This window comes from Lactuca serriola, chromosome 8 (genome assembly GCF_051521515.1).
Source record: "Lactuca serriola cultivar US96UC23 chromosome 8, Lser_US96UC23_V15, whole genome shotgun sequence".
NCBI lineage: Eukaryota > Viridiplantae > Streptophyta > Magnoliopsida > Asterales > Asteraceae > Lactuca > Lactuca serriola.
In genome coordinates, this window is record NC_136415.1 from 26038238 (window position 1) to 26061519 (window position 23282).

At 32.5% G+C, this 23282-nt stretch overlaps 1 protein-coding gene across 1 annotated transcript; it reads right to left on the bottom strand.

The window, feature by feature from the left end:
• Positions 1 to 8137: 8137 nt before the first annotated feature.
• On the bottom strand, positions 8138 to 11834 carry LOC145071325 (protein IQ-DOMAIN 2-like). The gene is made up of 6 exons (XM_079018224.1): positions 11629 to 11834; positions 10943 to 11039; positions 10397 to 10831; positions 10073 to 10300; positions 9022 to 9141; positions 8138 to 8918 (listed from the first exon to the last, which is right to left on the bottom strand). Exons 2-6 carry the CDS (start codon positions 11021 to 11023, stop codon positions 8343 to 8345), a joined length of 1440 nt encoding a protein of 479 aa, XP_078874350.1. The 5' UTR covers positions 11024 to 11039; positions 11629 to 11834; the 3' UTR covers positions 8138 to 8342.
• Positions 11835 to 23282: the final 11448 nt, after the last annotated feature.

Here is a 23282-nt window from a genome sequence, read left to right on the forward strand (position 1 = left end):
CATGATCAATGATCTTTTTGATCAATTAGATGGAACAAACATTTTTGTTCCAAAAATTGACATTAGATCTGGATATCATCAACTGAAAGTGAGAAGTGGGTACATTGAAATAATGATGTTCAAAACAATATCCATGCACTTTGTGTTTTTGGTGATGCTCGTCGACATAATCAATGCGCTCATGGATTTTTAGCCTTATGAGTAAAGTTTGTAACCTATATCTTGATAAATTTGCCATAGTGTATGCTCAGGACATCCTCGTCTATTCGCATAGAAGAGCATAGATTACATTTGAGATTTGATCTTAAAACTTTGAAAGAAGAGAAACTTTATGCCAAGTTTTAGAAATGAGAATTTTGGATACAAAAAGTATAATTTCTTAGGGATATGATGAACAAAGAAGAGATTAAAGTATAATTTCTTGGACATACAATGAACCTTGTTGTAAACATGTGTTTGAATTTGAGTAGTATTTGTTGTGGTAGTTGAAATTTGAAGTTTGAGATATAAAATTGCAATCGAGAGAGTGGATAGTGGTTGGAGACAAAGGAGCGACAACAATGGCTAATCGCAGGAGACGGGGGAGCGTTGGATAGTAACCAATTATGGGGGCTAAGGATGTTGCTGCTACCATAGTTTTGATCAAGAGAGACTTTTAGCATAGGAAACAACTTCGATCGGGAGAATGAGTGGGTGAGAATGAAATTTTGTTGATAAAATACCCTATTAATAATATAACAACAACACTTGTAAGTTATCGACAACTACATATTACAGGCACACAAGAAGGTTTGTGACAAGCTAGCAAAATGTTGTATTTAGCCCCTTGAGGAAATCCATCGCAACTATCAATAAAAGTGTCCCCAATGCGAACATATGGTGATAGATTAGAGACCATAAAGTAGCTCTTTTTGAAACGAAGCTAATCGTTGCTAAATTTTTGTAAGCATCTCCATCGTTGGTACGTCGATAATCAGTACTTGATTGTCATATTTTTCGCGATGAACTTTGTGCCTCGATGATACTAAGTTTTCTAACAGTGAGTGCGATTTTTTTACATAAATTGGTAACACAATATTTAATATATATATGTTGACATTACTTTTTATGTAACACGATATTTAATATGTATGTTAAGATTACTTTTTATGTGTGTAGTTATCATATACAAGATTTGAGCCGATTACGCTAAGAATATGTGAAGTATAAGTTGTTTAATAAAAAACTAGACATTTTTTTCACATTTTACAATCAAGAAAACATGTTTGGATGAAGTAGTCTTTAAGAAACATGTGATTCAATCTTTAATAGCTATATGCTTTCTTCCAATGCTATATAAGTTTGTATCATGTTTGATGGATTTCATGTGCTATGTGCTCAAGGTCTTTTTCTTTAACACACTAATTGTATGCATTTGAAGGATTTCATGTGCTATATGTTCCATGCCCTTTACTCCGCAGGACAATCATTCAATTTTTTTTTATTTTTTTTAAAAAGATGATCTTACCGAAAATTAAATCTCGAGACGATTCTATACATAAGTGAAAGTTTCCTTTTGCTTGTATAATATTTTTTTATAACTGAATCGAACAAAAGTTTCATATTTTGACTTTATTTTTGTAGGAGTTTAGATTATAAAATTGTCATTTAACGATGGAATGCATGTCTCGTAATCTCGTTATATATATTTTGTGTAATTTCACTTTAGATTACTTATTTCTTAAGTCACCATCACTAGTCACCTTAACAATTTTATATATTTTATACAATTATTTTCCGAATATATATCTTCCAGAAAAATCGTTAAAAATATATTGATGTACATAATGCACATGGGTCAAGGTTAGGGGTGGCACTGCCAAGCTCGAAACTCATCTCGACTAAAAAGCTCGAGCTTGATAAAGTAACTGAGACTTTCGAGTTCGGCTTGGCTCGACTTGATTAGCGATTAGAAAAATAAGATTAAATTAATTACAATAAGATACGCGATTAAACTTGTGAGTTTGAGTCAACTTTGGTCTAAATATTTAAATATGAATAAAACAAAGGGTAAATTTTTTAATATATCAATGCTTGATTAAGCTCGTGAGTTTCACGAGTCTAGTATTCCAATAATCAAGTTCGATTCGATAATGTATTTGAATAACTCGAGTTCAACTTGAACCGAGTTGATATTAAATATTCTTTTTCGAATCAGTCTCAGATATCTCATGAGTTGTCTCAAGTCTCAACTCATTTATACCCCCTTGTGGAAGTTCAAATTTCTGAAAAAAAAAAAAGAAAGAAAAGGTAATCCTAAAGAATTATCTTGTATGCTATTAATTCTTTATTTGGGGCACTCATTCCTGTTGACTTTGGTCTCATAACAAAGAGATTTCTTTTGGGAGTTCATGCACACCTAACAAAACAAACCAGTTTACTTTGGTATGAAAAGTTGACGTGTTGATGGCATTAGTTGTGGTTGTACCCATCCATCTTTTTTTTTCAATTTTATATATATATATATATATATATATATATATATATATATATATATATATATATATATATATATATATATATATATATATATATTAACTAGACATTCCTTGAAAACTTTATTTAAGAAAAGTTGTTTTGAAGGGTATAAAGTGTCACAAAACAAGACGATTAGTAGCAAAAGGTAATTTGAGTTTCACACCATGAAGTTTTTTTGATATGTATTTTTTTGACTGATTATTGATTATTATAACACATATTTTAAAAATATCGATTGAAGACAAACGGGCAACAAGCCGCGTCGCTAGCCCTTTCTGGATGGTAAAACCAATTCTTTTGAAAACAACATTTGTGGATCTAAGAGATATGAGATTAGAATGCATGATCCGTTGGACTCTATTAAGGAGCTCCACCACCTCTGGTGCGAGAAAACCAAATGTATAGAATGCAAAAGGAACAAACACATGTTGATTTTCTCTACATGCATTCCCGTGCTTTACCACTTTGCACGCAGCGGCTTTCAAAGCGGCATGCCCAGCTGTGAAACCCCCGCTCCTCAAACCAACGAGAGGAGAGACCCCAGTAAGATCCATGCACGCATGTTTCCCTCATATCCATCCAAAGACCAAAATGCCAACCGGTCTAAATATGGACCCCAGTAACTTGAAATCATAATAATAATATATATATTTTTGTTTAAATTGCTTATGTTTCTTTTGGACTGATTATTTAAATTAAAATAATTGATTTCATACAAAATATAACAAAACTTATTATTATAACATAAAATAAAAATTACATATTTAACCTGACTCGAGAGTGTATCTTCTTTTTCACGTCTAATATTGAGCATTATTATTATTATTATTATTATTATTATTATTATTATTCACAACCACATTATGTTTAAACTGAACATTTTAGTAAATTATGGATTTTTTTTTATATGATAATTATTTCGAGTGAAAAAACGAATTAACATATTGGGTACCCATAGATCAAAATCCCATTAGTACGCGCAGGTAATGAGAACGAAAGGAGGACAATATAATCGGCCCCATGTTCTTTAAGGGAGGGAACAAATAAAATGGCTTGTAGTCAGTAGTCTAATTGTTGCGCAGTCCTTAGTCCTTACCCATTGACATTTGGTCATGCTTTCTTACTACAGACTCCAAAACACACATTCTATATAGAGGAAATTACAGTTTTCGTCCTTATGGTTTGATTGATTCATATTTTTTTGACCTTTAGAACTTTAACAAGATGCACTATGGTTTAAATAAATTACTCTTCACATAGTCCATTTAAAGAAATCGCATTTTATTGTTTTTCTTTTATACATAATTGTTTAATTTTTTATATTTTTCCGCTTAGATTTTATTTTATTTGTTTATACTTTTGAAATTTTATTTGAATATATTTTTTTAATGTTTTTTGTATTTTGTTTGTTTATATTTTTTTTGACATTTTTTTTATTTTTTCTAGCTTTTTTATTTTTGATGTTTTGTTTGAATATATTTGTTTAACTTTTGTTTTTTTATATATTTTTGTAAATTTTTTTATAAGTACTTTTTGTATAAACTATATTAAAAAGTTTTTTAAATGTGAATAAGATTAACACATATTAGGTAAAAAAATTATTTATTTTAATAGAGTTATTGTATAGACTAACCGAAATACGAAAATAGTGTCAATGACTTTGAGTTTTAATTTTTTTAGTTTTAGATTTTTTTTTTCAAACACATGTGTCAAATAGACATTATATAACGTAAAACCCGTTTTCGAATTTCGGTTAACATATCTATTAATCCTATTAAAAAATAATTTTATACCTAATCCATGTTAATAATATTCAGATTTAACGAATTTTTTTACATTTAGAAAAAAAATATAAACAACCAAAACGTCAAAAAAAAAATTTAAAATGTATTCAAACAACATGTCAAAAAACTAGAAAAAATTATTCAAAAAATATAAACAAACAAAATTTATACAACATTAAACAATATATTCGAAAAAATACCAAATAAAATTTAAACAATAAAAAGTATAAATAAATTAAATAAAATGTAAGTGAAAAAATATAAGAACAAAGCATACAGTAATATATATATATATATATATATATATATATATATATATATATATATATATATATAAAAGAAAGATAAAAATATAAAAATAAGGGTAAAATGGTCTTCTTAAATAGACTAAGGATGTGCAGTGTAATTTTTTTAAACCACATGGATGTATCTTGTCAAATTCTCAAAGGTTTGACTGAAAGTGCAAATCTGACCAAACCACATGACTCAATTTCTGAAATCGTACTATGGTATGCAAAAATTTCATGTTTGGTGGCTAATATATATATATATATATATATATATATATATATATATATATATATATATATATATATATATATATATATTGCACTCAGAAAGTCCCTAACATTTCATTTTGTGGCGTTTTTCTTCCCTCATTGACATGAAAAGACTATATTACCCTTTTTATTTTTATTTTTAGTTTTTTTATTTCATTATTATTTATTTATTTATTGAAAAATAAATTAATTGATTTATTAACACATGGACCCACTCTCACTCAAACCATCAACCACCGTTAGAAACCTTCAGTGACCTGAAACCACCACCAGCCTCCATTAGACACCGAAAACCTCCACCACCCACTGGAAACCACCACTGAGAACCAAAAGTCAACTCCAAAACAATCTTCCCGCAAACCTGAAAACCTCCACCATACCCATTTGAGAAATCTAAAATCAACTTCAACGCCACCACCACCGACTTCTACTATTAACGACAACAAATATTAAAATCCCCAAACTTGAAATCGTTTGTTAATTTTCCAAAGGTGAACTAAAAAACACAATATGAACCATATTTCCTCGAAGCGAACATGAAATCATTCTTGATGAACCAAATAAACCTGAAATAGTTGGATGTGAAGCAGTTGTTTTTGGTGTTCACTGATGTGAGTTAGGAGAAGAAGAGAGAGGTTAATCGATCTAGGGTTTAGAAAAGGAATATGAAGTACGCCGGGGGTGGTTTCTTCCTGTGAAGATTGGATTGTCGGGGCAATAATAATGGTGATTTAGGGTTTAGACGAAGGCAAAGGAGATTCCAGATGGTAGTGATTTAGCAACTTCGACGGTAGAGAGTGACGATGAAGATGACGTCTGGGAGAAGGCAGGGGTGTTCGGTGTTCTTCTGCACCCCACGTCTGCTCCAACGATGGTGGTTGTGGCTTTGAGTCACGTCAAACTGACGATACTCTTCTACATCATTGTGTCTGATCTTCTGCACTATCAACCAAGGATAGTTGTAGTGGTTTTTTGGCAAGAAAAAGGGTGATCAACAGTGGTTTTCGGCGAGGAAGAGGGAAGTGGAGTGTTTGGTGAGGTGTAAAGTACGTACGTAGTGCGGAGTGGGGAGGATAAAGGATTAGATGGGCCCCACATATTAAATCATTTCTTTTTAGTAGCTTACTAATAAAGAAAACAAATAAAATAATTAATAAGGGTATTTTAATCTTTTGAAGTCGGTTAGGGACGAAAAACGCAATAAAACCGTACTATAGGGAGGGTCCGAGTGCAAAAAAAAAAAAAAAAAAAAAAAACGTTAGGGGACCAAATATAGAATCAGTTGACTTGCCAAAAATTGATTCGTACACAACAATTTTTCTCCATACACAACAATTTATGCTTTATATAGTTGTTCAATACAATATTTTAATACATAAATTGTTGTGTATGAAAAAAAAAATGTTATATACGAATTAGTTCATTTGCGAAAACTTTGAATATAATGTTGATAAAATATGCTTGACCTTATGTCTGCAAGCAAACCCTAAGTTGTCTTTTGAGATGTTACAAACACTATTGGATAAACATACATCAAGCAGTGAAAATCAAAACATAACGACTCCAAAAATAAGACACACTCTGTTTAACATGTTCATGATACATTGAATAGAATATGACAATTATAATGATCAACTCCACATCTTAATCTTACATGTTATCTCATCATAAAAATTTATATATATATATATATATATATATATATATATATATATATATATATATATATATATATATATATATATAAACAAAAAACCCTAAAAATCATAAAAATACATAAAAAAAAAACTTAGAGATCACAAAACTTTTTTTTGACTTTATATATACAAAATTCGCAACTTTTTTAACAAACACGGTGAAATTTTTTTTTGGAAAAAAACCAAAAAAAAAAAATCGATTTTTTTTTCATCGAAAATTTTAAAATACATGCGATTTTTTGATGTGTAAACTCAAAAAAAAATTGTGATCTCTAAGTATTTTTTTATGTATTTATATGATTTTTAGGGTTTTTTTGTTTTCCATATATATATATATATATATATATATATATATATATATATATATATATATATATATATATATATATATATATATATATATAGAGAGAGAGAGAGAGAGAGAGAGGTTTTGAACTCCACATTTTGAACTCTAAGCCCATGATGGAGGTTTCCTAAGTGTGTTTTTTTTTTTTTTTGTATGTGTATAAATTAATTGATATCAAATTTAGGACGAATGAAAGTGATGAAAAAGAATGAATAAAGCCAACTCTTTTGCCTAGTTTCCAAGTTTAAGCAAAGAGAAGAAATGAATGGAAAAGAAAGTGACTGAGAGAAAAGAAAAGAAATTTGTATTTTGTGTTTCCGAGTCGGAGAGAATTGATAGTAAAATTGATCATTTTATTTTTTTCTCTTCAAATCCTTCGGAATCGGAAGAAAAGGTAAGAGGGAAAATGATCATTCCATTTCCTTCTGCTCCTTCAACTTCCTCCTTTTAATCAAATTCGGAAACACAATTTTCTTTTTACTTTCTTTCCACTTCCACCATTTTCCTTTTCTTTCTTTCTTTATGTTGAACTTAGGAACAAGTTTGTGTGGCATAGATCAATTTCCATTTGTGTGATGTTTGAGACATAAATACCCTTCAATTGTCTAATACATACACACACATTGTCTAATACACAGACATGGTTGTTCTTAAATGTTAATTTTGGATTTGTTTCCTTAATTTCATCAAAACATTAACAAAAACGAGATTTCAATATCGTAAATATCTGGCTATATAAATATATGAAAGGACTAAATTGAAGAAATAGCAAAATACTTTCATTTATTTGGGTATTAGAACATCCCACTTTTATTTATTCTATTACAACATTATACTCTCAATTTTTTACTTATTATGACCTTTTATTTAAAAAAAAGCTACATAATAATTACATTGTGTTTTTATCTTTTTTTTTATATATATTTAAGACAATGTACTTTGAATAAAAACTACCCAATTGTAACAAGCAAAAAAAACTTTGTATTTACTTAGGTGGTATTGCTACAATTATGTAAAATTCTTTTATATTAGCAAAAAAGAAAGAACGAGTGCTATACCATACAAATCAATTAATATACATTGTTGTATTTTATATAGACGACCATGGTGGTAATGAAATAATGAACTGGTGAACATAGAATTCTCAACTTCACTGGGCTTAGAGTAATTTCAGATGTCATGGCCCAGATTTTATCAAAATCAATTAAGATTTAGGACTCCATCTTTTCTCAAATAAATTCCTGAATCATAACAATAAATCTTTAAACAATAATATACAAAGTTTGTTATATACAAATTAAATATTTACTGTATGTAATGTAATGTGATAACACTCGAAATACTCGAGCACGTAAACAAATCTTTAAATATAGTTTTTTTTTAACCCCAACAATTTATCTCATAAAACTTTACAAATTTACAGTTTTAACACTAACCTTTAACGAGAACCAGGACCCACCCTAGATGACCCCAATACCCTACGACTGGGTGGTGCACCGGACATCGACAGCCGTCTATTAACCGCCGGTTTCTTCTTCGCCGACCCTAACGGACTTGGGCAAGGGCTAGGGCTACGGCTTGGGCTCTGAACCGGAGCTGGAATCACGGATTTGGTCTTAGTCGATCTCGGAGAAGAAACTTGAGGTGAAGAGACACGTGGGGAAGAAGCGCGAGGTGAAGAGACTGAAGATTCTTCACGAAGTGAAGTATTTGCGATGCTGTGCCTCCGGTTTCTCGGTGATAGAACGGAGTCGTTTCCTTTTTTAGGGCTTGATGCTGCGAGCCTTCTACCGGATACTGATGGAGACCTTGGGGATGAAACAGAATTGCTCATGTCTCCGACGGACGATGAACGAGTTATGGTTTTTACCGGCGGCGGTGGTTCGTTATCGTTTGGGCTTTGGGATTCCCATGGCCGGGCTGCCATCCACCGGTCTAACCAGCTCCATCCCCAGTGGGGATTGTTTGGATCCATGAACGTTGGATTTCCATTCTTCTGATTCTTCCACATTTGCTATTGATATTCGTACAAAAAAAAAAATTTTTTTGATGTTATGAATAGGGATTTTCAGATGGATAGATGAACATGGTAATTGGTATGGTGGTCGGAGTTTTACCTGTTGAGTTTGTGCATAAGCCAACGCTCTTTCTCGGAGTGCTGTAGCCTCAACTTTCTTCTGTAAGCTTGCTTCTACTTCCTCCTTTGTTCTTCGACTGTTATTCCATTCGCCTCCCATCTAATTCAAACATTACAAATACAATCATCAAAATAAACCATGATCATCTCCAACTCATAATATCATGCAGATACAAAAAGTAGTTCATGCACAATTCATTAAATTTTACACCAAAATATGTAAATATAATATAAACTTTTTTTAAAAAAAAACTTATTTACATTTTTTAAAACAACTTTTGTATTTTTTTAGCTTTATATAAATTTCTTTAAAAAATAAACGACTTTAATTGACCGAAATAAAATATATTTGTTAACCCCTAAAATTGTCAAAAATATAATGACATTTTTTATTTTGTCCTAGTATAAGTTTAAAAATTGATGTTAATTCATGATATATATTTAATTTAATTTTTATGTTTCAAAGTAATCTACATTTAATACGTTTTTATAAATTTAAAAAAGTATACATAAATATTAAATGTCAAAGTGACCACCAATAATTATTAATTTTTTTTTAAGTCATTCATTTTTCGATTGTACTCGATCATCCACTAAAATCTTTTTTATTCTATGTTTCATTGCATTATAGAATGGATTTTTATCCTATAAACGTCATATTCAATCTTATGTAGTGTCCATTATGGCGTCTAACATAGGAGAATTTGTTTATTTACGTTCATATTGTGTTGACACTTGACATGACATCGCGTAATCTAGATAAATTTTGCAATATTATATACCATGTTGTAAAATTGGATGTAAATTTTGTTTATCTAGTTGAAATTCATTCTAACAATATATTATACAATGAAAATGAAGTTTATTTGTATACCAAGTGCAATTAAAATAAAATATAAGTGTGATTTAACAAGCAAATTGAATAGTATTGATGATATTTTATAACATTAACCTTATATAAAGCACATAATCAACGAAAACATAATTGAAATTCTAGTATATTTTAGGTGTGAGGTGAGGGTAAAACTTACAGAAAATCTCATGTTGTCAAGCTCTCTCTCACGTTTCTGCATAAGTTGTCGTTGGAGTGCCTGATTCTCTTCAGACATTCGAATCCTTCTGGCTCGAACTTGAGACTGGACACGTGCAAGAGTCTGCATACATCTTAAAGTTGTAATCGCTTGCCGTTTCACCGATTGACTTTGAATCAACACTTTTAACCTTATATACCCCTTCAAAGACCTTAACTTTCTTCTTGCCTTTCATTTCAACAATTAAAAAAAGAGTAAAAACTAAAATCCCATTTATAATAATTTTATATTACCGTATTTTTTACATAGGTGCGTTGACATTACCGAAAACCGCCGGAAAGCTGTCTGAATCTTGATGGCAGCTATGTCTTCTTTAGATTTACCCAATAAACGTCGGAAAGCTGCTGCTGCTACTGCCGCCCTTGAATAGGCAAAAGAAGGTTTGACCGGTTCGTTGACCGGTTTTGGGGGTTTGGGCGGCGGTTCAAACTCTGGTTTTGGGGGTTTTTTCTCCTCGATTACAGGGTTTGTGGGTTTGTTTGGTTCGATTTTGGGTTCTGTGGGTTTGTTCGGTTGAATTTCCGGTTCTGCGGGTTTTTTTGGTGAGTTCTCCGGTTCTGCAATGGTTACCTCCTCCTCCGGTTCAGGGAAAGGGGAACGAAGTGCAGGTGTTGCGAATACAGATTCTTCATGTGGGGTCTCTGATTCGATGTTCTTTTGCTTCCCAAACCATGATTTTTTAGATGCTGTTTTCTGGGGCTGTTTTCAGTGATAAGATTAAGAAGATATGAGTGTGGAAAGATATGTTGACATTTCGTCGAACACGTTGTGTTAAGAGGAGCACGATGAAATGGAAACAGAAACACATACCTTTTCTTTTTTCTCCTTGGAATCATAACTAGGGATCAAAGCTTTCCTCACTGCAGAAAACCAACCTCCCTTCTTTCCCATTAGCTCGTCAAATCATCTTCCAAACAGCAACAAAAAAAATGCTTAAATTGAAATCCAATTTACGATAAAGATAATTAACGACGATAAGGAAAAATGGAAATGCATATTGCCTACTGAACCAATTCAATGGAAAAATAACCGAAATTAAACGGATATTTAAAACCCAGAACTACATAAATTGACACAAAATCTCAATTGTGAATCAAGACCGATATTGAAATTTTACAATAAAAGCACCATCGCATCAACGGTTTCCCAATTAAATGATATGACAATCAAGACAAACAAAAATGCATATTGTCAACTAAACCAATTTAATTGATAAGTCGAAAGAAAATAAACGAATATTCAAAAGCCAGATAAACCAATGTCATGGAGAAAAGAGTTACTCATGTTAATTGAGATTATTTGGGCGCATTGCATCACAAACCCCTATGATTTTTAAGAATCGAATAGTAATCAAGAAGAAAAAACAGAGACAAGTTTTGGGGGGGGGAACATGAAGATTAACGACATATGTCGAATAACAAAATGAAATAAAAAAGAAACAAAGAGAAGCATTGATGTTGATTTTGTTAAAATTGAAATAAGAGGGAGATAGTTACCTGCAACAGAAGATCAGAAAGTTGAAATCTTTCTGAAAGTCTTGTTGAAAGAAATAATAAGCCTTCTGCTGCGGAGATTATTAGAGGCAGGGAAATGGCCTTTAGAACGTCGCCCTTGAAATGGAGGAAGAAGGGTTTTCGCTATTTTGGGAAATGAGCAGTTGAGGTTGAGGATCATATTAAGTTAACGTTTTGCTTTCGCGGGTCATTAGTAACGACCGTTTTTTTTTTTTTTTTGAAAAGTTATTAAATTACATGAATGGTCGGGTTAGAATAATAGAAATTAAATATTTTTTTTTCTTTTTTTTTTTTATATATCTTTCTACTCATTTTAAATTATGACAAATATATTAAAATATTATCAATCTTATCCAAATATAATACATGTAAAAGGATATATAAAAACAAATATGATATATTTAATTTCTCTTAAGAATAATCTACGTTTTTTTTTGTATGTGTGTAAATTATACATGTTTAGTCCTAATAGAACGTGAAATGACTATATTTAATTTGCCAATTTATTTTTTAATTTGGTTATATTTTATTTATTTCTCCACGTCTCTTCTTTAATTTGCCGATTTCTTTTGTAACCCAATTCCCACACTTCCTTTTATTTGGCATCTATCTCTTCATCTCTTTTCTTTAATGGAAGAAACCCTAAACCACCTCCTTAGACTAGCGTCACCAACAGAAAACGTATGTAACATTGTCAATGATTACTCCCACAAACCCATATCTATTTACTCTCTTTTTCTCCGTCACCGACTTTTAACAACCACCTCATACTTTTAACCCTCACACTCACCAACTAACCTTAAGTCCCAGTCATCCGTTTAGAACACCATATGTAACAGACCGACTTTTCTCAATAAATATTTCGGGGATTTATTAGAGTTTTTCTACAAAAATGCAGAATTCTAAACTTCTAAACATTTTGCATCACAGGAATATCATCGGGTTTACAATAAATCATAACCACAATTTAAAGCAACAAAGAAATACTAAACAACAAATCTGATTCTAGTATAAGTCCTTAGTGCTCCTACCTCCTCCCGTATAACGACTACTACCTGAACCTGCAAAACATGAAAATCTACAACATCAGACAACAAATCTGGTGAGTTATATCATAGTTCGTTTTCATGTCATGATACTCTATTTCTCATCTCATCTCTTTGCCTTTCTCATATTCTCATCTTTTCTCATTCGCATCTCATCTACTCTACTCTTCACATGCTCTTTTCATGTCATACGTTGTCGCACTATATCTTTACCTTTTCTCATACTCTTGCTCTGTCTTCATCTCATATCATGCTCTTCTCTTACTATATCTATAACGCTTCTCATCTTACCACACACCCTCTTTATATTCTACCTTCACAACTTATCATGCCCTTTTCTCTCACCTCGTACTCTTTTTTCATTCCATCTCATGCCTTATCATCTCTTTTTTTTTTCCATCCCATCTCATCTCTCATCTCTTCTCATATCATTTCTCTTTGTACTTCACCTATCATAAAAAGGGACAACATACTTTGACCTTACCGATGTACATTCTTCCGGACTTAGTCCGTTCACTTTGATCCCTCAAGGGTCCTTTGGCAACTTTTCTTTTCATGCACCCCTCATGGATTGTAGTGATCCCTCATGGATCCTATACACATAATCCCTCACGAATTACTTATCAAGGTTCTCTAAAGAAACCTCTCTTACTTTATTCCAATCATGGAAAGCTTTCTCAATCTCTTCTAACCACACATAAGCTCATTCGCATAGGAATCATAATCTTATTCCCGTAGGAATCATAATCTTATTCCCGAAGAAATTGTAATCTCATTCACAAAGGAATCATATCTTATTCCTGAATGAATCATAATCTATCCATGAAGGAATTTTCTTTCTACATTCTCCAAATCTTTCATGTGAGTGTTATAGTCTATCTATAGTCGTACACATCACATGTCACATAACATTCTATTTCATCATTCCCTTAAGAAATCTTCTACTCTCAATCTAGTGCTTAATTTATTACGTACTTAATCAAAATCTTCATCTCATAACATGTAGGTATTTATCACAATACCATTAGCATCTAATAATACACTTATACTCTATCTTCACCTAATATATTATGGATATTTAACACAATACCACTAATATATAATCATATATACATATTCATCCAATAGATTATAATTCATAGAATCATACTCTATATTCATCTATCATCTTGTAGGTATTTAACAAAATACCATTTACTGTTGGGTTATGAGCATAACATCATTCCTATGGTGTCCATACAACCCTAGTTGCTTTGATATAGGTTTTTCTAATTTGAACATACAACATTGAATACCAAAGCAATAAACCATATGAACTAGCATATAATTTGAAATTGACATATTATTAGGGTTAGAAACATTACCTTGATTGTTATGTAGCAATAATAATCACAATCCTTCTTGATCTTGACTCCTGAAAGTCTACTGCCCCAAGAGTTACACCTCTAATGGAGTCACAAACACCCAATGCAAGAGGAAGAATTGGAGAGGGAAAGATTTCGGCTAGGGTTTCTCATAGAAGACTTGGTAGCTGAAAATCTTTAGTATAGGGGTCTATTTATACTTGTGGCTGCTAGGGTTTTAGGTGTAAACCCTAATAGGAATGCTTAAGCCTTAAGTAGCCCATGAACTCCTTCCTTAGAGCCCATGGACGAAATCTTATGGGCTTCCCCATAAATTTCGTCCACTCCACTATATGGAGTCCATCAACTCAATTATGCAACTATCAATGATTTTCATAACAGCCCCCCAATTATTTAATCAGTCTCTTTTGATCACCATATTAATTCTAAATTAATTTCTGATCAATACTAATTAAATAATATGATTTCCAAATAATATATTAAACTTGTAATATCCTAATAAAACCATTTTGAGTACCAATTTATTATTTATATAATAAATCCTACTCTCTCTCCTTTTGTCGTCCTATCAAGTTGCATGAGTGAAGGCAACCCAAAAGGACCATGCTCATAATCGGGTCAAGTACAAGAGAGCATTTGAGTCAAAGTTCATCCGTTCTTTTTACCCAAAGTGGGATAAAAGCGATATTTCAGGAATATAAGATATTATCGTCTCACTAATCGCCCGTGATAAAATCCATGAAGTGATTCAAGTGAGTGTGGGTTTAATCCAATACTCAAATCTTATTTCAGGAGCACTCACGAATAATGTAGCAAACTTTTGCTATATCTAATACACTTTAGACAATCTACAATCAGATTCATGACAGTCTAGCTTCAATACCTACTTCCAAAGTATTTATCGACTGTGGATGGTTTGAATAATCTTATTATTCAAGAAGTCAAAACATGCGAAGTGAAACACAAGAATAATACTAATCCTATATTGACCCAAACTTTTGAGTATAAATAAAACACCTTTATTTAATTACCATATTGATTACTCATTATTCATTGTATAATGTTTCGGATAATCAACTTATTACTTGAATTATAACAACAATTGTCCCATGCTCCAAGCATGCACAATATGTTTACCTATGATCCTTAGTTTGTGAAATAGATCAATTGAACACATTTCCAATGATGCTCATTTCACAACTCCTAATCTTTGTCATAAGTGTAAGAATACCAAATTCTTGCCACTATCATGATATGTTAGATTCTAACATTTTATGCAACTTTCCTTTCGTAATGTCACAACACCAAAGCCACCAAGACTTTGCCAATGATATTACAAAGTGCTCTATTGGAGATTGTTACAAGGCAATTGTTGGGATTAAAACCCTAATTGTGATTTGATGAACAAGATGCGGAAAATAAGAACAAACACAAATATGAAGATTATGTCGAATGATCACTCGATTTATTCAAACATGAGGAATAATTACACTTTCAGCATAGACTAAAGAATCTAACACTACATAAGAAACCTCACGTGGCGGCTACATTTTGCCTCACTCTTGACCCTAATAATGAATAATACATGACTATTTATAAGGAAAAGACAAGTCTTGGGATTTTAACCTACACTTCATCAAAGGGGCCCATTGCCATCATCCATGGAGTGCTTTGAAACCCTACAATCTCCCCCTCAAAGTATGGAATGGATGACAATGCTTTAACTTCCAAAACAAGCATCTAGCAAATAAAAAGATATTGCAACGAGGAATAGATGAAGCAATCCACGAATCTTGATTCTTCAATTGTCTTCAAACACGGGCTCTAGGATATATAAATTAAGCACTAAAGTAATGTCTTTAAACTTCATTTTCGAATGTAATCCCAAAAAAAATCTTCATGAAAACCAAGCCCGCCATAAAAACTCATTTCAGAACAAAGAAACTGAATCACTTCTTGTCTTTGAAGAGCTCTCCCTCCAAGTCACAATGATCTTCAAATAAGCTAATGATATAAGCCATCAAAAAATATCATGTAACAACCCAAACTTTAAGATTTGTAATGCCACTTGATCGAGAAAATACTAGAAGTCGGAGATATAACAAGTCCTTAGTAGAGCTCGATAAAGAACTTCCGCTGTAAAGGATACTTCTCTGTAAAAGCTTTAGCAGAGCTCGATGAAGAACTTCCACTGTAAAAGCTACCTTCATAATTCTACCACAAACATTATCAAAAATCTTCAACTTTGAATAGTCACAAAACCAATTTCGAATGGCCATACCAAATTCTCCCCCGATTTATAATCAAAAACGTGATTATAAAGCCGTCTAATGGTCATGAGAATGATTTTGAATGGATAAAAATTACTATGCTCCCCCGCGACAAAATGATATAAACAATGAAGTATAAAATCCGAAAAAGTCGTGAAAATTTGACGTTATCACGAAAAACGACTTTACGAACCACCAAGACTTGATGGAATCTTTACTTTTCTGTTCACGAAAAAATATATGCGTTAAAGAATTCAAAACTGTTCACCGGCCCTCAAATTTGAAAACTTTTCAAAAAATGGGCAGAAACTGTCACTTGCTGAAATTCAGGGACTTAAATAGTAACTCTGCATCATTTTCCCTTTGATTTGTAACAAATTCCGGAAAGCAAATTAAAATTTCCATGTTGGTGAAGTTACAAGGCCCAAATGTGTAAAATCAAAGTCATCTTCCTCATTTATCTTCTGATTGACGAACACAGCCAAACAATTCGTAACTTGAAGACGTGAACTCCAAATCCAAACATCAAATAACTCCTATCAATCCTTTGTTCCAAGCATAGAATCACAATTTCGACTCCAAGTCCATTCGTTCCAAATCTATCGATTACACTTCCAATTCCAAGCCAACAGTAACTCTGATTCCGAGTAACCGCCTTCATTCCGAATCAATCCATTTCACTTCATAATTCCGATATCAACTTCTGAGATCGGAGATTTGGTCTATTTCCGAGAGCAAGTTCTGAACAGATGGTTTAATTGATTTAAGTTACGATTGCGAGTCCCAAATCACGATTCCGATTATGTTCGCAAGTGAGACCATTCGTTCCAATTTTTACAATCAGTTTGACTAGCAATCGTATACTCAAATCATTCCGGTTGAGTTCCAATACCAATTGCGAAACCCATCATCTGAACATAATACTCGACAAATACAAAGTCGTCTTCTTCAAATCGTTTCCAGATCAACAATCCATTTTCAATCAAATCCAATATCATATTCAACTGTTCTTCACCTGTTCATCATAAGTCGACTATATTGGCATTCAACAAGCACCCAATCGCCACTTGCAAACATCAATTTCCAGATTAAACTTGTTGGACAAAGTTGATACGATCAATAATCATCACCATCGTTATCTGTTCAAGTTGTTCGTCAAAGCACACACGATCAAAGATTCACGAAAATTGGTTCTAAAACAACTCGATTGAAACAAATCGGTCATTCAACCACAAGATCGTACAAGAAATAACACGATCGAACAAATACTGATTATAGAATGAATCCAAACAGGAAATACGCTATTACACAAACTCCATTATCAAGAGGATTAAATCGATTGAAGGAGTTTGTAATCGAAACTATGGAAAACACAAAATTATTTTTGAATCCATCAGAATACATGAACACTTAATCGTCATATAGATGAACGCATCGTTTGAATAATGAATTTTGATTTGTGAATCCAGAACTTGCGACATGGACACCAATATATTTTCTAAACGATGAACAGTGGACGAAAAAGTGGGCTTATTGAGTGAAACGAAACAGTAGAGAACCAAATCTATGGTCCAAAACGAATGAACTTGATCACGAAGCAAACAATTGATTTTGGACTAAGCAATGATTAGATCCAACTATGAGAATGAATAAACAATACCAGATGGATTAAAAAACATACCCGGACGAACAGAGAAATACACCATAAGTCTTTATGAACGGTAGGTTGAACAGAAATTTTGATTCCATACCCCCAAAACACCAATAATCTTCAATATATATGGAGAAAATCACCAAATCAAGAACCGATACTTCAAAAATCAATAGATCTTCAAAGACCCGCTCTGATACCACTTGTTGGGATTAAAACCCTAATTGTGATTTGATGAACAAGATGCGAAAAATAAGAACAAACACAAATATGAAGATTATGTCAAATGATCACTCGATTTATTCAAACATGAGGAATAATTACACTTTCAGCATAGACTAAAGAATCTAACACTACATAAGAAACCTCACGTGGCGGCTACATTTTGCCTCACTCTTGACCCTAATAATGAATAATACATGACTATTTATAAGGAAAAGACAAGTCTTGGGCTTTTAACCTACACTTCATCAAAGGGGCCCATTGCCATCATCCATGGAGTGCTTTGAAACCCTACAACAATTCCATAGATATGAAAGTTTCACATTCAAAGTACATTCTTTTGAACATCCTTCTTGCTTAAAAGTTTCTAATCTAGACATAGATTCTCGATATCCAACTCCCAATATGGAAACATTTCCATATTTTCCATACGACAACTCATTATTAATAGAATCATATTTAATCATAATAATGTCATTATGGTCCATTCGTTACTATACTTCCAACTGCCCACAAGTGACCAATCTTTGGCGAACCTTAGATTGTCCTTGACAATCGTTTAACCACCTTTAGTCATATATGGTTCCTATCCTTTTTCCCTCTTAATGCCCTAGGCATTTGGAAAATTTTTAGAACACATAAATATTATAACATACGTAATCGATCCTGTACGCGAAGCGTATGTGACACGATACATAATGAAAAACGTGATACTTTACCAGTTTCATGCTATAATATTGCCATATATAGACTTCTTTTAAGTTGAACCTTTTCAACATAACATCCATATATGTCCTTTGACTAAATTTGATTAAAATCTCTCGATTGAAGCTTTTAGATTTTGAAATGAAGTACAATTTCCTCTCCCTTAATTATAGCAAAACAACTTTTCAACCTCTGCAACTTTGCAAAGTGAAACTTTTGTTTTCTATAATTAATATTGCTAACTCGCAACATAATAATCATGCTCCTACTAACATGATAATTATATCTTTACCAGCATAACACTTATGCTCCCACTAGCTTTGACATCTATTCAGGAAACAGTTAGACTTCTAGAAAACAATACTTATTGAATTTCTTAACAAAAGTTCATATTTCTATTACGAGATGCTTTGATAAGCCTTTATCTAAGCTTCTCAATCTCATACACCTTTCCTTAGATAGCTCATATGTGTGTCTAAACAATTTCAACACTTATAACAATAAGTCTTAAATGTTTAAACTAATTGCCAAATCTCACAATTCGAACCATGATAAGGGATGTCGTAATCATGATCGAATTTGAGAATGCAATTTACACAACAACTTCCTCCTTAAAATGTTCCACAATCATTTTCATGAAGGAGAGAAACCTTATGACACTTAGATTTTACGATGTATGTGTTCCTATCCATGCGAATTTGTCATAACTGTAATCGCAAGACAGTGTTTGTGACAAATATAAACTCATATGGACTGGACTTGTTCAATCTTAATTTCTTGCCACTCGACAGCATAAGGGCCTACCATGTCTTCCAAGTTGTTCGGCAGCTCACCCATACAGATCAAACTACTTTCATTGATCAAGGTGCATTACCTTTATGCATTCAAATAAGAACTCATAGAACTCACACGCATAGTCAACTTTACTGGAATGGCACAAAAACAAGAATATGTAAACACGATAGGTTATAAACCTCAGGTCATGTGCTAGTGATGAATAACTAGGTTTATTCTTGATTTGTTGTTGAAACTTTTCAAGATCATTAAGACTCCCACTAACCTCTTGACATATAAGATTCCCTTATCAATAAACATTTCTTGACAAACAAATACTCAAGAGCTAGTGTGGATTCTTATCAAGACAACACTTTATACAGTTGGTCTTAGTTGGTCTTTGTCTTATCAAAAGACATCACAACTTACCAATTTCAAATGTGCAAAAGTAAGAAACATTTCTACTCCACATTGTCACTCAAGTCACAATCTTGGAGTATTACTCTAAGACTCGATTTTGGAACGAAGTATGACTCATCATTTTTTTGATTTAACCACTTCAACAATTCCTAATTCCTCTTCTTATCCATACTAGTGCACTAAGATTTACTTAGATGATCAATTGTGATAGGGTTTCATAATCAATGAGACGATCATAAAACATGATACTAAAGTACTCTCCCATCTTTTCAGATTGGAGAAACTTTTATCTTTCTGCCCAATTGATTCTTCTTATTCGTTCTGCAATTCGTTGAAACTTTTTAATGACTCAGAATTACACTTAATCTTGTAAGCATAACCACATTTACTATACTTTTAGTAAATCATGACGAATTATCTTATTGTTATTTGTAGTAGACTTGACTAGTGCACAACATTGTGTTCTAGTCCTTTTAGTCCTTCACTTGACTCATATACTTGTGTGAACAAGGAATTAGTCTTAATTTCCTAAGCACAAAGATTTACATACATCACATGACTCAAATCATATGATTCCAAGCTTCTGTCCAATTGAAACTTGGGCGATGTGAATCTTTCCTTACTTAGAAAAATTACGACACTACCATAAATAACATAATTAAGAATCACATCCACTTAATATTGCTTATAATAGAAACACACAAGCATCAATTTTCACAAATGACATTGCAAGGAGATATAAATAAGACAAAACTCAAAATTTATTTTATTTATCAAAAGGTGCGGAAAACTTATCCTTACAAGGCAAAGTCGAATGAAAACTATGCTATTACATATTCCTAAGCAATCTATCATAACTCTAAGCAGCAACTCAAAAATCCGATCATCAAATCATGCGATCGGAATCCATTTCTTCACGATCAGACTCAACTCACTTCTACCTTTAAGCTTCCTTTCTTTTCTTCGATCCTACAACACATCAAAATGCAATCTTATCACATCATGTATTAAGAATATAAAATAGAAAACTTAATAGAGTTAGATAGTGGATTTTACCTGAAGCAGAGTCATACATCTTGACTCTCCCATCTCTTAGATCTCTCAGGTAGTCAGAGCAGCTTCGTAACCAATGCCCCTTCTCTTGGCAGTAGAAACAAATAGACTCTTCTGGAATGGTACACGGGACTATCTCAGAATCAGCCTTTCTCTTGCGTAGAGAAAACTTTTATGGACTTCCAATGTTGCCATTGTCCATAGAAGGTTAGGATATTGATCTACCAGACAAATTTGCTTGACTAGTCCGCCAAATCATTGTTGATTCAACAGCAATAAGCAAATAGGTAAGATCAATGAGGGTCACATCGTCGTCCATTATATAGTACTCTCTAATGAACTCTTTATATGAGTCAAGAAGTGACTGAAGAGTCCAGTCAATAGCCAACTTCCTTGAGACATCGACACCCAACATCTTCAACCTGTCAATGTGTGACTTCATCACTAAGACGTGTGCACATACAAACTTTCCATCTTCATGTCTTTTTCCCAATAGGGCTTGAGTGACTTTGAACTTTTCATGTCTTCGAACACGTAGGTCGGGGAGAATTATTGGAGGAGGTGGAGGTAGTGAAGCATGATTTCCATTTCCACAATCCAATCGTGGAACATCATCTTCAAGCAGAAAACTTTTTCCAACGGATTCAGGAAGACCATAGTAGATAGATTTTGACGGGAGAAATTCAATTTAGTTGATTGAGTCCTTAATAAAACACATAAATGAGATATTAAGGCTAGGACCCAACACAATATTCTTCAACTTGGAAGAGGGATGTCGTAATCCAAATTGCAGAATATTTGAAGGTAGGTAAATGACGATTTACCAATTTCCACCATGAAAAATGAATATCGAAAATTAGGTTTTAAATGAATTGAAACTCCTAGATCCTTTGAGATTCATTGAACTTTTCAATGGCATGTTTAAATCTCGATTGTACCCTTCAATTTTGTGACTGAGATTTCTAGGATCACAAACAAGTTGTGGATAACCATGCAAATTAGCTTGGTACTCTCGTTGTTACAAATCACCTAATCAATGTGTCGGTTAACCAAACATGCTCCATTGATCTATAATAAACACCAAGCTACCCATTGCCATCCTTCATTGGTCCCATATTAGTGTGTCAGTTAACCACACATGCTTCACTAACGACCAACAAGGTGCAATGTGCAATTTCATTGATTAGCACAAACTCCACATTTTTCCTAAAGTAACTAAGATTTGGGAATTTTTAAAGGTGTTTAGTTACTTCGTATTTCATTATACTTATAATGGAAGGTTGTGTCCTATCCTACCCGTTCGGCTAACGACCCTCCACTAGTCAAGAGTGCGGTAGGTAAGAGCGGATACCCATTCAATTGCCATTTTATAGGCAATTTCATTAAACACCCCTTATAGGTCTACTAACAGTAAGACTGACATTTACTTATACATATATGAGGCCTACTAACGGTAAGACTGACATTTACTTATACATATATAATATTAAACTTTTAATTCTATATAGTATAAGGGTGTATTTTACACTTTTAAAATACTAATTGGTTTAATCTATTAACAAATTATACTTTTAATTTGATTAACTTAAACCATATAATTATGGATTTGTTAATTATCTCTTTTAATTAAAATCTTAATTAAATTAATAAAACCATAAGGATGTAATTTGAATTTTTCAAAATACTAGAGTCTTAGAATTTAATATTTTAAAATTAATACCTTTTAATTAAATTTTAAATTCCAAAACTTGAGGACAAATTTTGAAACCTTTCAAAATATTAGGGTTTAACTATTTAAATTTCAGAAACTAAAACTGTTAAAGTTCAAATTTAAATTATAAAACCTAAAGGGTGTAAATTGAAACTTTTCAAACTTACTAGGCCAAATATCTGACTCATAATAATCCTATATTACTAGGTCAAAAAATCGAAAATCTCGGCAACAGCACCCTGGACTCGCCAAGTCCACTGATAGACTCATCGAGTTCAGGCGACTCGCCGAGTCCACTGATCACTTAAACAAGTAGCAAAAAAGTACACACCACCGAGTACAACTCAAACACCAACTCTACCGATCACTTAAACGAACCCGGTGACCTACACTTAGTTAATAATCCCAAAAGACCTAAAC

Bases quoted from the DNA above. Each gene is read 5' to 3' on its own strand.
- LOC145071325 (XM_079018224.1), bottom strand. From the start codon at position 11,023: ATGGGAAAGAAGGGAGGTTGGTTTTCTGCAGTGAGGAAAGCTTTGATC. The intron at 10,832-10,942 runs GTATGTGTTTCT...CACTGAAAACAG, and splicing joins CCAAGGAGAAAAAAGAAAAG to CCCCAGAAAACAGCATCTAA. The intron at 8,919-9,021 runs GTAAAACTCCGA...GAATATCAATAG, and splicing joins CTTATGCACAAACTCAACAG to CAAATGTGGAAGAATCAGAA.